Consider the following 17697-nt stretch of genomic DNA (forward strand, 5'->3'; position numbering starts at 1 on the left):
TCTTGATTTAAAGCTTATAGGAATTTTTTTTTTAGAGATCTTATACAAACAAAGACTTTGCAGTATCAATTGAGAATATAATCCTGTCATTATTGGGGCCCAAGGGAGGCCTTTTTCAGCCACTCAGATGATGACAGTTCACAGTGAGTGCCTATTATTCAGGACTAAATGGAACTGAAAATGTACATGCCACACTGAACTGGCTGCTGAAAGTACAGTCCTCATGCCAGAAGAAATGCCATTAGTGTTCCCATTCACTTCAGTCCAAATAGGCTGTAGTCAGTCAATTGAACGTCACAATGGTATGGGAGAGTTTACTTTTATTGCCGTCTCCTACACAACTATCTTTTACATTGAAAATATATTTTTATCTTTGTGAATGCCTACTGACCCGTAGATGTTAAATATTAATTCCATAGTATCTAATCTAATTTTGATTTAAAATCAGGAGTTTGAAAATGAAAGCACAAAACATAGAGGCAGAAATAAATTTAGAATATTTAATATAAAAACATTTACATTTATGTTCACTGTTATTATTCCAGATTAATCATGAAATACCACTAAACCAGCAAAGGCTCTATTATTTATTATAATTATATATTAAATTAAATTCACATTTATTAGCGCTTTTCACAATACATATCGTTTCAGAGCAGCTTTACAGAAAATGTATCCGTCTACATTACAATTTAGAGTGATCTGTTATCATAGGTGACTGTGTCCAAGTTATGTATTTCAGAAATGTACATATACAAATCATGCGGTTAGCTAACATCATGTATTCATTTAAGGCAGAAACAATGAGCTCATTGAAGTAATTATTACAAGTTGTGAACATAATGATTACAATATGTAGAAACATTGGCATTGGTGCATGTTGATTCAGAATTATATAATTGTAAATTAATAATTATATATGTAGAAATTGGTCAATTCGAGGAAGGCATCAAGTTATGTTTATTTGACAAATATTTCTTTGATTGGAAGCATTCAGTCACTCACGAGGTTCTTCATCAGTTATTGGTGTATCGTTACTTTTGGTGCTGTATCTATTCATTGTGCTATAATAATGTGATTTCTGGCCTATAGCTGTATTATGATATCAAAATGACCAAATGTAACACTTGCATCATCAGGAGTGCTGAATTCAACATCTGACTTTATTAGGTAAGGCACTTTGAAATGGATTCTCACGCATACACGCTTTTATTTCTTCTTCTTCTGTGGTTTATTCATTGAGACTGCCTTTATCTCACAGGGTATCTCTGTTTCTACATCTTTCTGTTTCGACCGTCTTTCACTCCCTGCTGGCTTCTCCCGCCAACACCGGAGCCATATCATTTAACACATACTGTCACTGACGCTGAAACCTATAGGACGCTTGTCTAGCAGGGTTCCCACACTTCTTGACCATTGCATTTCCATTAATTATTTAGTTGTTCATGATTAATAAATAAGGGTTTTTAAAAGTAACTATAGAGAATGCACTCACAAAAAGCTATTTTTATACCCAATGAAATATTTGAGCGTAACCAAAAACCGTTTTGCTAATTGCCGTGACTTTTTCCAGGCTGCAATTCGCAAATATTGAATGATATTTCCATGATATTTTTTTAATCGTGGGAACCCCGTTCTAGGACGCAAGTTCTAGGTTTTGAATATAATCTACTTCATACTGGAAATAGTTAATTAGCAGCTAAATTATTCAGTTAATTTATATTAATCTAATGAGTTCCCTTGTTGCTGAATATTTCATAAGTGTGTCAAAATATAAGTATGTTCCAATAAAAATGTGCCTCCATTAATTTGACATCTGTATAATTGACCATCAGTGGAGGTGATTGAATGTTACAATTAAAATACACTAATTTACATTCAAGAAACCTATATAAAAATGTCAGCCTGACTGGAACATGTGGATTAAAAATAGCTTCTATTGTTGCTTAATTCACTTGAGCTCCGATTATAATAATTCAAACAATACAATCAAATACGATTTGTGATATCATATTATTAATTTACAGGATGCAATAATGGCTGTTCCTGGGTGAACAATTAGAACAGAACACACATTTTTTCAGCCATTTACTCCCTTGGGAGTTTAGGGCTGCGGTTAGATTCAGCATTCCCTCATTTCCAATGGTAATTACATGTGCAGTTAATGACACTTTAGTTTGCATGTAAAATTACAACCTGTTATGTTAATATCTCATGAACATTCTCATTTTACACCATTAGGAGAGTGTAATGACTGTAGAACTCGCATAAAACAATCCCAGCCAATATACCAGCACAAAATGCTGTTCCAAATACCATTTTAATACCATTTTTGGCCACACCGAGGCAGCATTTATCAACAAAACACTAGAACTGAAACCTTGATTTTCTTGCTCATGCTTCATACTAAATGATCAAGAACCCCCAGCTAAAGGAATTAAGTCTAACTTCGATTTAATAACAATGACTCACTTGATTTTACAGCAAGCAACACTGTAGTGTAACTAGTAAGGCTCATTATTATTTAGGCTGCAAAAAATTGAAATTACCGCATTTTCATTAGACATTTCCTGATGTCATTCCTTCACGTGTAATATAATGTTGATTTTGTTTCTTAGTAATGTTGTTAAATGCTCTTGGGTTTGGTCTGAGAGCGATGTTTGGATATGACCGCAGCATACTCTCTACCTGAGCGGTATATGGAGCGTTTTAGTTCAGGCGTAGAGAAATCCACATGAAACAAGCCGAAGCGCACATTGAAGCCATCATTCCATTCAAAGTTATCCAGCAGTGACCAGGCAAAATATGCCTTTACATTCACTCCATCTTGACTGATAGCTGGAAAACAAACACATCATCCATATTATAATAATATAGTATATAATATTTGAAAAACTTTCAGTAGTCTGGGTCTCAAAGCTACAATACAAGGACTTTACTGTCCTATCAACTGGATTTTACAATTTCAGGACTACATCCACGCTTGTGAAAAAGAAATACACTTAAAGGGATAGTTCACCCAAAAATGAAACTTGATTTACTCACCCTCAAGCCATCCAAGGTGTATATGACATTCTTCATTAAGACAAATACAATCGGAGATATATAAAAAAAAATGTCCTGACTCTTCTAAGCTTTATAATGGGAGCCCAAAATTTGAAGCCCAAAAAAGTGCATCCATCCATTATAAAAGTAATCCACACAACTCCGGGGGGTTAATAAAGGCCTTTTGAAGCGAAACGATGCGTTTAAGAAAAAAATCCATATTTTAAACATTATTAGCTGTTAGGGGTGTAACGGTACGCAAAAATCACAGTTCGGTACGTACCTCGGTTTTAAAGTCATGGTTCGGTTTATTTTCGGTACAGTAAGGGAAAGAAACACGTATACGAATACACGTACCGTTACACCCCTATTAGCTGTATTAAATAGCTAAATAGGGCTGTGCAACAAACTCAAGCTCGTCAATATGTCATGCGCCGGGTCAGAGGTCAGTATTTCGCTGCAAATCGCTGCGTACGGTCATCTGTTGGAAGCTAGTTATTATAGCTAATAAAGTTTTAAATATGGATATTTTTCTTACAAAAACCCAACGCTTCGCATCAGAAGGTCTGTATTAACCCCCTATGGATTATTTTTTATGATGGATGGATGCATTTTTGGGGCTTCAAAATCTCACCCTCCATTCACTGCCATTATAATGCTTGGAAGAGACAGGAGGATATTTTTTAAATATAACTCTGAATGTGTAAGTATGAATGAAGAAAGTCATATAACACCTTGGATGGCTTGAGGGCGAGTAAATCATGGTATAATTTTAATTTTGGGGTGAACTAACCCTTTAAGCAAACTTATAAAAGAGTACTTGATATGGCAACAATATACTTACTTAAAAGCAAGTATAACCTGAATGTAGTGTTTTGACACTTAATTGCAATTAAATGAAAATGTATTGTAGTATAAATGTATACAATTAGTTCAACTTAAGGGTGCTTTTTGACCCACAAGTTCATCTTTGTATGTAATCTCATAATTACTTCTATTGTCTTTAAAATATGGTATTGCCGCATGTACTGACAAGCATTTATGGTAAACTAAAATTTACTTAATGTAATTTCTGTTGAAATTCATGTCTTGAATTTAAATACAAACATAACGTTGCAATAATAATAATCTAGTACATTGCACATTTTTTAGTATGTTATAGTTAACACATCAAAAAAAGTTTCTTTTTTTTAAAGGACAACAAAAGATTATTAAAGTAATTATTTAAGAAGCACTTTTAAAGTAAAACCTTTCATTTGACATTATTACAAAGTGCACTTTTAAGAAGTGAACTTAAGTGTGTTAAGAAAGTCATGAAAGTGTACTCTCTTTTAAGTACACTTAAATAACCTTTTATTTCATTAAAATTAAATTGTCCGCAAGTACGTTTTTTTAAGGAAAAAATATTTGTGTTTAAGAACAATACAACTGCGCAATGAAGCACACTTTTTCACAAGGACATTACTAGTCTGTATAACATGAACTGTATAAAATGAACATTGTACTCTTGACAGGGTTCAGTAAGTCAAATTTAAGACCTTTTTAAGACATTTTAAGACCATAAAGATTGAAATTTAAGACCTACATGACGCATTACCAAATAAATATTCAAGTCAAAGAATTTATTTTATTTCAATGAATTCAGTAATTGAAAAAGCATTCATTTAATTTACAGATAAATCACATTAGTAACCTTCCACACCCAACAACGCGTGTCAGAGAAAAGAACATAATCAAATATAATTTTTTTATAGAAAATTGTACTTTGCATATTATACTGTAAAAAACATAATTAGTTGATTTTAGTTGATCATAGTTGATCATAACTAGAGATGAAATGGCATGAACATTTAATTTAATGATTATAGTGACAAAAATGATCATGGTTATCACAGAATCCTGTTCAAAAAGTACTAATACTACACAATGAAATCAATTCACCATGTTTTATGTCGAAAACCAGCAAATAACAAATAAATTTAGCATCAATATGCACTTTTTGTTTACATAAACATTAAAATAATACCATTAAAAATGAATATTTGTGTATTGCATGTTATATACTAACATGTACAAGTTAAAATAAAGGTTTGACAAAAAAGGTTTTATAAAAAGATAAACCTCACATATTTCAGACTTTAAATATTTTTTTATAAAAAGAATTAGTCCAAAAAGATAAATTACTGACATTTACAATGCACTTTAGCTTATCTTTTATTATTAATAGTAAAATTAGGTCAGATTTTCCCGTGGCGTCTGTCGTTGCTATGCAACCATGCCCTGCGTCTCCACAATGACAAAAAAGTTTTACTGGCTAATGGATTTCCACCACCGAAAAACGCTTGCTGTAGCTCTGCTACAAGATTCATTTACGGAGAAGAGAAAAACACCTGTAGTGTTTGGGTGCACTCCCATCCTTCCTGTTGACTGAGCTTTCAGACAGCGCCTGGAAAAAACGAGCGTGTCGCTTCAATTATGAGCACGCCTACATTTGAATGAACTTGAGCGCACAAAAGACGCGATATGTGAACGGCCTCTTGGCGAGCGACCTCCAATCAGGCTGCGATCGACGTGTTGGAGACCCCAGCACTAGAGCTCCGCTTTGTTGGCTACGACTCGATACTTTTTTGCTACTTTGTAATAACTTTCTGCGGCCAGCGTTTCTGGAAATAAACGAGAGTAAACCCTTTTTAAGACCTGACTAAATTAAATTTAAGACCGCGGATGAAAATCTGGCCGTTTTTAAGACTTTTTAAGGCCTTAAATTTAAAGTTCAGAATTTTAGACTTTTTAAGACTTTTTAAGATCCCGCGGGAACCCTGCTTGAGCTATTTTATTGTACATTGTGTAGTGTTAATATAACAGTACCTTTGCCAACTTCCTGCAGAGTGTCCTGATAGAACTGTGAGCGGTCGGCATCTTCTATCTGAACCGGCCCCATCTGCGAAAAGCCATTTTCAGTGATATAGATGGGCAGACTGGAATATGTGTCCTAAAAAAAACCAAGCAAATGTAAATGATTTTGTTAAAGGGATACTCCACTTTTTTTTGGAAATAGGCTCATTTTACAACTCCCCCAGAGTTAAACAGTTGAGTTTTACAGTTTTCGAATCCATTCAGCCGATCTCCGGGTCTGGCGGTACCACTTTTAGCATAGCTTAGCATAGATCATTGAATCGGACAGGACCATTAGCATCTCTCTCAAAAAAATGACCAAAGAGTTTCAATATTTTTCCTATTTAAAACTTGACTCTTCTGTAGTTACATCGTGTACTAAGACCAACGGAAAATGTAAAGTTGTGATTTTCTAGGCTGATATGGCTAGGAACTATACTCTCATTCCTACGTAAGAATCAAGAAACTTTGCTGCCGTACCATGGGTGCAGCAGGCCTAATGATATGACGCAGCGCCTGAAAATAGGTCTAATAGGTTAGACAAACTTAGTCCCGGTCACGTTGGAAGTTACCGAGCTGGGGACTATTTGCAGGCGCTGCGTCATATCATTACGCCTGCTGGACAGTTTTAAATAGGAAAAATATCGAAACTCTTTGGTCATTTTTTTGAGAGAGATGCTAATGGTCCTGTCCGATTCAATGATCTATGCTAAGCTATGCTAAAATTGGTACCGCCAGACCCGGAGTTCGGCTGAATGGATTCAAAAACGGTAAGACTCAACTGTTTAACTCTGGGGGAGTTGTAAAATGAGCCTATTCCCAAAAAAAGTGGAGTATCCCTTTAATAAGACAATATATAAATCACTGCATAATAAATATACACCTAATTAAATTAAAAATAAAGGAAAGTTAGAAAGAACTGTGCACAAATAAATGAAGGTACCTTTATATATTTCAGCAATTTCCACAATCCATCAGGAACAACAGCCAACCAGTGAACCCCACATATGGGCCATGACGGGTCAACAACCCCCTCTGCCCCCAGATCCCCCACGAAACTGAGCTCGTTGTTCTTACCAGCACTACTTAGATCTTTGACTTGCCGAGAGGTGTAATAGTTTAGAGCAAAGAAATCCGCTGTGCCCAAAGGAGTGGGCCCTTCCTTTGAGAAGCGTGGTAGCCGAGAGCCCTGCTTGTATCCCAGATCCAAGCTCCTATTCTCAATCCTGAATCTCATGGACTCTGGGTAATCTCCTGTGCAAAACACAGGGCAGGCAAACCAGCCCAACGTGAAGTCCTTGTAGCGCTCAGTGGCTGCAGCATCTTTAGGACAGTCCGGGTTCAACGGCTCTACCCAGTCACTGTTCAGGGCAAGAGACACTTGCCCTCCTTGTAAAGGCCTGAAATGAGCATTATAAGTATGCCAGGCTTTGGTGTGGGCACGCAGCATGTTATGTCCTGCCAAGTAGACTGATATTCCTGGATCTTTGATCCCAGGGGCAAAGGTGCCATCTTCATGACCCAGCTTGGCACAAACATAGGGCTCGTTCAGTGTGATCCAGAGCTTCACTCTGTCCCCAAAGGTCTTAAAGCAAAACCTGGCATAACTTTCAAAGATGTCTGCAATATCTGCTGAGTTCCATCCGCCAAGATCCTGTAAGGCCTGAGGTAAGTCCATGTGGTACAATGTGATCATGGGCGTCACATCACAAGCAATCAAGTCGTCAATCACTTCGTTATAATACGCCACACCTGAGGGTTACAGAAAAAAGGTCAAAAACGCAGGAAGTATAATGATTTAGGTGACAAGTAGGCCAAAATTAAACTTGCACACCTTTTTACATTGTCCGTGTCAATCCTTTAAATCATTTAGAGTCGGCATGAAACAAGATATTTTCCTCACTAATGTGACTAATGTATATCCGAGTGTAACGGGTTCATGAGCTAGGCAAAATTAGGGCAGGACTTGATTTTGTCCATTAGAAATTGATTGGTCCGTTGTTGTTAATTGCGATGATCTCATGTGAGAGACACATCATCAGAAAAGAGATGTTGTTGAGAGGTTTTTGATTAAACATTACGATGGCACTGAAAGTGCATTTATAATAACACTGCAATATTCCATGAAAAAATTACTTTAAACAAATGTTTAAACAAATATTTGAAGCTGAAATAAAATCCAAGAAAACACAAAAGTTGATGCTTTGTTTCCTCAAACTTATTCATGGATTAAGAATGCTAGAATTTCAATAAAAGTATTTTGAGTATAAAGATAAGTATAAAGTATTTTGACTCGTTTTACATATTTTCCTGTTCATAAAGGTGAATATTTATGCTATTTAGATAAATATCTAATTTTACTTGTTGTGTTTTTTAGTGAGAAGTTATTATTTCAAAGTATTATTTACAGGGTTTGTAAATCTGTTTAGCACAGAGAAAGAACAAGGGATTGACTTTTTTGATTTTACTCTTATGAACCTCACAAAGAGGGTCATTTTGCCTTGAGCACCTTTTGGATTAACATGATTTGTGGTTCCATCGGGAAGGAGCCGTGACCAGGATATGGACAGACGGTAATGGGTGAGACCAAGCTGTTGGATACATTTCAAGTCCTCTTTCCAGAGCTGATAGCTGTTACAGGCTACATCTCCATTATGGTCTTCAAACACCCGTCCTTTGACGTGACAGAATGTGTCCCATACGCTGGGGCCTCTACCATCCATATTCCAGCCTCCTGCAAGATAATTTAAGGAATCAAAAGGAAAGTTTAGACCCATTATATATAATCTCATTTAATTTTCTTTTGTCGTACAACTGTCAAATAACAAAGTTTGACTGCTACAAAATAACAATCCACATCTGCCTTCAACAAAAAGTACTGGGGTGTTATAATCTAGCGATATCAGCTTGTCATGGTATTTTCATGGTACTATAATGTACTATAATGAAAAAGACCATATAATTACCATGGTATTTGTTAAGAAACATGACAATATAATGATGCCACGTTAAAAACCTTGTAGCATTTGTGTAACTGAACAACTCTATGTTCTAAATAATTGCAAAGTGTTGCTGCTATTACATGCATCCTGAAATGTTGCATCTGCAAGTGAGTTAAATCAGATAACAAAGTCGACAACCACCGCGACGTTTACTACAGTAAATTAACTAACACGTGTAAAATGTACCTTCTATTTGATAAGCAGCAGTCGCAGCTCCCCACGCAAAGTCTTTTGGAAATACGGTGACATCTAGTGCAGACATATTTTAAGACAATGATGAAGAGGAAACTAGACAAAGTTAAACGGAATAAAAAAAATCCATGCAATCAAGTCTGGCTGCAAGCGGTGAACGTCAGCACGCCCTGCACGTTACGTCATCGCGCACCTCCGCCATGAGACCGTACAAGGTACATTTATTTTATTTATTTTTTAAATATATTTATATTTACATTAGTAACGTTTCTTTTACATTATTAACATTTTTGACGTTTTTTGATTAATTTAAATTAATGACGTTTTTGCTGTTCGGTAGAATAAACGTTAATGATTTGTTTTTAGGCTCAACGAATTGTAATGCAAGGCTTATCGTATCATGTTTCGTAAGAGACTGAAAAGGAAATAAACTGAAAAGCCCCAAGGACAGAGACCTTTGACCAGCATGAGGTGCAGTCCTCTTTACACACGGCTTCTAAATTGTCCCTGGTCACAATGACTATATGAGAAAGATTTATGCTCCCATATAGGAAGCATCTGCATGCGATTCAAAGTCACAAACGCTGCACACAATGCATTGTTCTCTTCAGGTTGTTCTGCTACGACGAGGACCCATCTAGGCTCACTTTTTTTCTTTTCTTTTTTTTACACTAGCCTACTGCCAACCTGTCTAAACTTGTTTGTAGTGCAGCAATGCAAAGAGAACCTTTTGTGAGGGCCACACAAAAACAACTGAGCACAATGGATCAAGGATCCTTTAGTATTGTGTTGCATTTTGTTTTGTGGTTTTGTAATGGAATGCCATAACTTTAAAGGAAATGGATGTGCTTTTTTATTAACTGCAGAAGTGGGTCACTCAGTCTCTTACATGTTTAGATAACACTATATATATATATATATATATATATATATATATATATATATATATATATATATACATATTTTTAATGAAATAAAAACATTTAGACCAGTTTTATATACTAGCAATTTTAATAGGTTTAAATGACTCTTGTTATTATCAAGGTAAATATTTAGTTAAAAAAAAGTACACTGATCTGCATAATGTTCTCTATACAGATCAGTGAAAAGTAACATTTTTAAGTGCAATTTGCATGCCTGGAAAAGTAATGACTAAAATGTATAGTAATAGAAATCTAAATTAAAAAAATAAACAACGAGAGGGGTTAACACTGATAAAACCAAAGAGGGCAAGAATTCTCAAGATTTTTTTATTTTCAGAATGATATAATTTAATAAAGTGCATATACCATCAGATGACTATTTACAGGGTCTTTTCATAACTCTTCAATAACCTCATAAAAAGTTGTCAAGGACAGAGCTGTTTTACCTATGAGAGTTTTAGCCAAGTTAAATAAATAAATGGACAACATTGACAGCAGGAGAGCAAACTAAACCTCATCAATAGCATTACCAAAAAAACATCCCATAGCCTACAGCTTCAGAAATCTGTCACATCTTTTTTTAACATTTAAACAAAGACCTTTGGGGTGAATGTTATTTAACCAAGTACAACATGTTCATCTATCAACACTTTTGTTGATCCTAGAACAAAGTTCCAATCAACCAATCAGATCTAAGTGATAATTTTAAATTGTATGTAAGTTTAGGCTTACAACCCGGGTTAGGTGCTTCAACATCAGTTATTATTCACACATCATTTCCCTCTAATTTTAGGGATAAGTTATGAGTAGGGTTGGGTTTAGGGGTAGGGTTAGGCCTAGGCCTATTTTTTCAGAAAGGAATGTTGTTCCAGGATCAACAAAATATGTCGATCCAGGAACATGTTTAACTTGGCAAAATCACGGTGACCGAGATATGATTAGTCAGTCTACTTCAATCAAAAATGAAAAACTTCATGGATAAAAAAAGAGAGAGAAATTTAGAATATTTTCTGTATAAAAATTCAGTATAAAATAAAATAATATATTTTAAATTAAAGGCAATATTGTATAAAATTTGGGCAATAACAACAGTGGGTTTAACAGGATCGGTGTTGACTGGAGTTCAGACCAAACCTATGATGACGTCAGGGGAGGAAATGGAACATGGAGCCCGAGGCTCAGAGAAAGAGAACTGCAACACACTCGGCTATGAACTGAGCCGTGCTGGACACATTCACGCTTTTACCGTCTCACCGACTGCAAGAGGCACACTCTGGGACCCTGGGTTACACATTCCGCTTGTATCTCTCACAAAGCGTTTTTACCGTCGTGGTCGGTAGCGGCATTCAAGCTTATGGAGAACAGCAGCAAAGTGAAAACCAACTTTACGCATTCAGTTTCTCAAGAATGGTTTTATTGTTCGGCACGCGGACATGTCGCGTTTAATGACCTGTTTTAGGTAATCTTCGAATAACTACCGTCTAGAAACTGTTTGGCTTTCTTTTGGAGTTCAAATGTGCAGTGAGATGCGCACAGAGAAAAAGTTTACGTGAACAGATTTCCTTGAGTTTGTGAGACTGTTATCTCGGGATGGTTGCAGCTGTCTCTCTTTTAGCGCAGGAGCGAGGTCTCCACTTTGACTGGAAACAAAGAAAATGCTTAGTGTAAAACAGTGGAAACTTGCGTGAAACCAGCTGGAGAAGGTTTGTTGAGTTGTACAATGATGCTTATGGAAAACAAAGAAGGATATTCGACCGCTGCCTTTCGGACTGCTTAATGTGGAGAGCAAAAACCATGATAAATCGTCCCATCTAATGTTGTGTCGACTCAGTATTTCGACCATGACTTAAAGGAGTGCTGACCAGCGTCTCTGCTTGATGGCTTTTGACGAATATTCATCGCAGAGATCGTGTGTAGATATAAACAACAGCAACGAAAGGCTTTCTGGGGCTATTTATATGCTAATCTGACCCCTCTTCTTGCCGTGTGAATATCAACGAAGGCAGGAGTGATGTCGGTGGGCGCTACTTGTGTCTTTTTCCTGGCTTTTGTGCTTTTCAGAAGCTCGAGCTCTGCAGGATCGACTGAATGTAAATCATATGATGAACGCTTCAAAAGTGCAGGAGGGAAAAGCTCTTCGTCTGGGGCCACACTGGACAGAAAAGTGGTCTGCAGTAACATGGAGCTCCATCAGGTGCCTTCTACTGAATCATTTCCCAACAGAACAGTCTCACTGTAAGTTAACACTCATTTTCCTCACAGAATCAACATTGTCATTTATCTCAAAAAATGCCCTTAACCACACATCACGAGGGTCATTCCTGCCATTTGACCTCATGACTTCTTCTGGTCCCTCTGGGAACCTTTTGATAAACGCAACAGTTTTTAAGTGAGTTTTCATGAGTTTTCAAAAGTCATACAGATCAAACTGAGCGACTTAAATAGTTATTAAATATACAAAATATTTCATCCACTGATAATTTGATACTATTAGGCTTATTGCCTTTTTACATTTCTCAAAAGTCTAATAATCTATATTAACCTTTCGAAGGACACATAGTCAATTCAACTATTATTTTCTTTATTGAACTATGATTAAAACAAATAGAGTGAATGCAGTCATAAAAGGGTGGTCATAACAATAACATGGAATACCTTATTAGCAGGGAACACTTATAAAATTGAAATGGTATATTTTACTTAATTTTGGGTAACCTAAATTCAATTGTACAAGCTTGTGTAATTTTCGCTTTGCATGCCTACTTTAGATATTAGTGAACTGGTGTGACCTTTTGCTGTTGTTACTTAAAGGTGCAGTAGGTGATTCTCCACATATTTTTTTTTTGTTGTTATGCTGGATGAAAGTCTCTTCACATCTTTATAGCAATTACCATGTTAAGCGGTTTGTATGTACTTTGTGGAAGGCGTAGGACCATAAAATGTTCGTTCAACCATTGCATTCGGTCCGAGAATGGACTGAATGGCAGGCAAACAAAGCGAGAATGGCAGACAAACAGTTGTTTACATTCTTTATTGTAGTACTGTTACTTACTGTACTGTAAAGTTTTCTCACCGGTGAATGACACATGATGTAATTTAGCAGGCTAAAGTTAGCATTTCCCAAATCACCTATTGCAGACTCCAATCTACAGTCCGAAGACCAGAATCTTTCTTCACTGGTTTGCTTCAGATTGGGCAAAAAAACCTAGGACTAGTTTGCAAAAGTAGTTTTTTTGAAAAATCCAAAATACCCAACGATATAGGAGACTTGAGCCTGCGACGAACGGTTTAGGAGTTATGAGCCATTACGTACTTTTGATCGCTGTAGCGCCACCATCAGGCTGATTGGGGCGAGCCTTGTTGACATTGTAGATGGGGTGGGTATTACCATCCCTCGAAGTTTCAAGTCTCTACGACTTAAGGTTTGCTCTGCCCAATCACTTTTAGGGGAGAATGCTGATGCCTTGGAAACTATTACAATAGGATTGTTCTGTCTAGCGCATGATGACATGAGCTTCCATGTTTACATTATGTGATGCTCTATTTGTGTGTGTCAGTCATTGTTCACATGTAAATCCTAAATTAAATTTGTGAATCATATAAAGCAATCATATCTCTTCACAAAGCCGCTCTGTTCATTTGGATTTCACTTTACAACCTTTTTGGATCATTTCATTTTTGGTTGTGTGGACATTCAGTGGAGGGACAGAAACCTTTTAATTTCTGTCAAAGGTGAACCAAAGTCTTATGGGTTTAGAACGACATGAGGGTGAGTAAATGATGACAGAATTAGAAAAATTTGGGTTGCTTTAAAGCTAAAAATATTTGGTAACATTACATGTTATACACTCTACCAGTCAAACGTTTAGACTGAATCTGTTTTTTAGGATCTTCAGAATAATATTTATTTTTTATTTTATTTTTTTAAACAGTGGTTTAGTTTTGCCCTGTGCTCTTTCTGTGGCTGGCAGTGCAGCCTTATTAGAGTTTAAACGAAAAGCGGCCCACGTGACTGTGTCTTTCAGAGATGGATATCAAGCATGTCTGAAAGCCTGAATGGTGCATTCGTCTTTCTTCATGTGGCTGTGCTGAGTTTGTAAAGAGAGGAAGAACACATGTAAAAACAAAGACTTTGCTTCGGTGAGGGGAAATAAACGCACTGTTAGTACATACTGTTGAAACCTTGATTTAGTTGTGTAAAAACATTTATTTCACGACTTTATGCACTGAAATGAATTTTTTTTTACTGAAACCGAAGTTTTCTTTTAGCTGAAAACCCCAAATAAATGTGGGTAATTGGGTGGTTGAACTCTTTATGCTGCAGGGTGGTGAATTAAACCAGTCATAGTAAAGTTCTTTGGTAACGAGACCCCTCTTAAAAATGCATCAAATAAATTGTACATATTGCGACTCTTGAAATATTTTTGCTTCCACACGGCTGACATGTTTACCTGAAACTTTATCACATTGTGTGCATGAAATAGATGGCGAAATAGTCAAAACACGTCATCTGAGAAGTGTCATTTAAACATCAATGATTTCAGCTCTCCAAAATGTTTTCGGCTGAAACCAGGAAAAAAAAAATTGTGGCTTTTTCAGACAAATATTTGTAGTTGCCCAAATTTTAATGTAAAGTGGACATTTGATTTAGGAACCCTAGATTGATATTTTAACTCTTTCTCATTATGTTGGTTTGATTACGTTTGTTTATGGGTCGCAAATCCAGCAGTCTTGTCACTTTACATGATGTTTTCTTCACATGGAGGGGTCAACAGTAGTTATTCATGGAATCCTACCTTTTTTGACCTTCTCTAACCCTGAAAATCAATTACTTTCCTCAACCTGGTGTAGGAAATCCTTTACCTCACACACATATGTGGGGGTCAGCAGGTTTATTATACCACCCCTTTAACAGGGTGAAAAAAAGCTCCCCATTACAACCTTGTGAAGCTTTTTGATTGCTCACTTTTTTTTACTGGTGGTGGGTCAGTTGGTTTTAATCCTGTTAGTCGACATGAAGAGAAAATTCACCTTCATTCATCTGTTTTCTAAATGCATGTTATAGATCTTCTTATTAGTGTGCAATGCATACATGCATGTTTCTTTTCTTTTTCTTTCTTTTTTTAACGTTTTTGACCTCATAATTGTCAATCGAAAATATCCAGTGAAACAACAAACTTCTCTCTGTGATGCAGGTGGTCTTCAGTCATTTCGTTTGCTTACATTTAGTTAATCATTTAGCCCCCATCCTTGCAAACTTGCATTCATCTGCCTGCGTTTTTGAGTGCTACGCCCACATCTTACAATCCAATCAACAGCCGATGCATAAAACCAAGTTCCGCCATTCATTATTTTCTTGTTCAATAATTTGTTGTTGGATTTGCGTCACAAAATAGAAGAAAGGTTCTGTTACTACTTCTGTTTCATTGCGACTTGTACTTGGAGCTGGAGTTTTTAGAGTTATTCATGCAATGCTGCTTTTTAAATCTTCTGCAAATTACTTTAGGAAAGTTACTAAATCTCTGCCCAACGTTGACATTGTTTCTTAGTGCTTGGGATTGGTTTATAGCAATTTCTGTTGTAAGTGGATCATGTTTGTGCAGCTGTCTTTTTATGTGAAGCCAGTCACCGAGATTGTTTCTCTTAGGCAAGTGTTGAAAACTACACCTGGATTGAGCTGTCCTCCCCAAAGCACACCTGGTGACTGTAGCAAGGCAGTGTGGGATAGGTTTCAGAGAAGCTTCAAAATATTCCTTAACAGGTTTTTGATTAACTTGGACTTTTTAATGTTTGCAACTCAAGAAAATATCAGTTGGTAGCAAGAGTGATTCATCCACAGGTCAGGTAACAAAGAAATAAAACTATTATGTGATGTTGATGTTTAATTACTTTATCCTATCCCCGCTTAATATGCAGAGTCAACAATAAGCCATTCATATTCTGATTGCTCTTTAATTACACACTTCACCTTTTAATGTAATTATTTGCTTCTCATGAAACTGAGAAAAAATGTATCTGTCTGCTGTTTAAAGTTGATTTTAGCCTATTGGTGCACCCATTTTTGCTGTACTGCAGAGCATATTTCCATATATTATACTGGCTGTTTTAACGTAGTCCAGGTTTTTGATTTTAGGAAGATGTGGTCTTGCAGAAAGAAAAAAAACCTTTTAATTAGAGTAAATCTAAATTGTGCAAGCGTGATTTGCAGCTCTCTTTGCTTTCCGGTGGTGTTATTCGGTCACTAGATCCTGTAGAACCTCAGAAAATCAAGATAAGGTTGTATCTTCACCATCTGTCTCCAGCACTAGCAGACCTGTGGGTGCCTAGCCAGACGCTCATTTAAATGCTATTGTTAGAACCAATGCAAGTCCCAGACGAGTGGTCATCACCCCAATCACTTGATGTGACCCTGGACAACTGGTCTATACTTCATTCTTACCCACCAGGCATGTCTTATTGGTAGATAATGTAGGTCTACTGTAAATTCCAATAATTCCAATGATTTTGCTGGCTATGTAAAGTTCAGCAATATTGTGGATATTGTAATTTTGCCGTTAAGTAAGATGTCCATATGGTCCCTCTTTGGATTCTTTCATGTGATTAAATGTGTTAGTAAAAATTGCTGTTTATTATGTTGGTGCATATAAATGAATATATCATTCTTCATTTTAGGGCTGCATGATATCGACGCTTAAACGATAGATCACGATGTGCGCATCCACGATAGTCAAATCGCAGGATGTGCGATGCCAAGTATAGGGATCTTATTTGATACGTGATCCATACGGACCAGGCACCACTGTTCGAAAGGTGCATGATTCTCAGATTAATTTCAAAGTTTAACCATCATCGAGCGAAAGTTTATCATTTTGCACATCTTTCAGTTTAAACATTCCAGCTATTTTAAACCATTTGAGCGCAAGAAGACGCAAAAGTAAAATAAAATCAGTGCTGAGTAAAACCAAACCTTGTAGATGCTGTTAAACTTGTACTTGGGCCCACAAGAGTTGTGTGTCAGACTCAGTAATTCTCCTGGGTTCATATTGTAATCATGAGGGAGGGGAATCGCTCCCAGCTGGGAGATCGCTGTGCTCATGAATATCGCTCTCAAATTGATCTTGACAGATCAGAGTCACAAGGCAGCGTATGCATGTTTATCCCTACAAACTTCAGAATGTTTTCAAGCAGTCTTCTCTTGACAGCTTTGAAATGTACAATTAAAGTTGCCCAGAATAAAAATGTAAACAAACACAACTGTAATTGCAGGCATATGAGAAGTTAATGTGAGAGATATCATTGGATATCATACGTAATGTATAAGAATACAGCTACAATTAATGTTCATGATGATTAAACAACATTTTATTCTGTTGCATAAAACCTCAAACCTTTCTGTGTTGTGACTCATTTATAAGTGAAACAGGATATTCAATAATTACTTTAGCTGAAAACTGAAACTGGAAATTAAGTTGTATTCAGTTAAAATGGAATAATCAACACTCAAAAAAACAATATATAAAAATATTTATATATAAAAATATTTATATTTATATAAAAGTTTTTGTCAACTTTTTAAAGGTGTCATATGATGCTTTTTAATCTTTTCCTTTAATGGTGTGTAATGTATCTGTTTGTGCAAT

General features: G+C 36.2%; 2 protein-coding genes across 2 annotated transcripts in view; one reads left to right on the forward strand and one right to left on the reverse strand.

Moving 5' to 3' along the window:
* Window positions 1-1226: 1226 nt before the first annotated feature.
* Window positions 1227-9325, reverse strand: gba3 (glucosidase, beta, acid 3). Its single transcript, XM_084109379.1, has 5 exons — window positions 9129-9325; window positions 8450-8674; window positions 6884-7692; window positions 5914-6037; window positions 1227-2838 (listed from the first exon to the last, which is right to left on the reverse strand). The coding sequence occupies exons 1-5, from the start codon at window positions 9202-9204 to the stop codon at window positions 2627-2629; spliced, it is 1446 nt and encodes a 481-aa protein (XP_083965505.1). The 5' UTR covers window positions 9205-9325; the 3' UTR covers window positions 1227-2626.
* Window positions 9326-11182: 1857 nt separating this feature from the next.
* adgra3 (adhesion G protein-coupled receptor A3) overlaps window positions 11183-17697 on the forward strand; it is a 45943-nt gene continuing 39428 nt past the window's right edge. Inside the window, exon 1 of the mRNA XM_084108293.1 lies at window positions 11183-12292. Within this exon, the coding sequence (XP_083964419.1) occupies window positions 12069-12292 (224 nt within the window). The 5' untranslated portion in view covers window positions 11183-12068. The remainder of the gene's footprint in view (window positions 12293-17697) is intronic.

This window comes from Abramis brama, assembly GCF_963993115.1.
Source record: "Abramis brama genome assembly, chromosome: 3".
Taxonomy (NCBI): Eukaryota; Metazoa; Chordata; class Actinopteri; order Cypriniformes; family Leuciscidae; genus Abramis; species Abramis brama.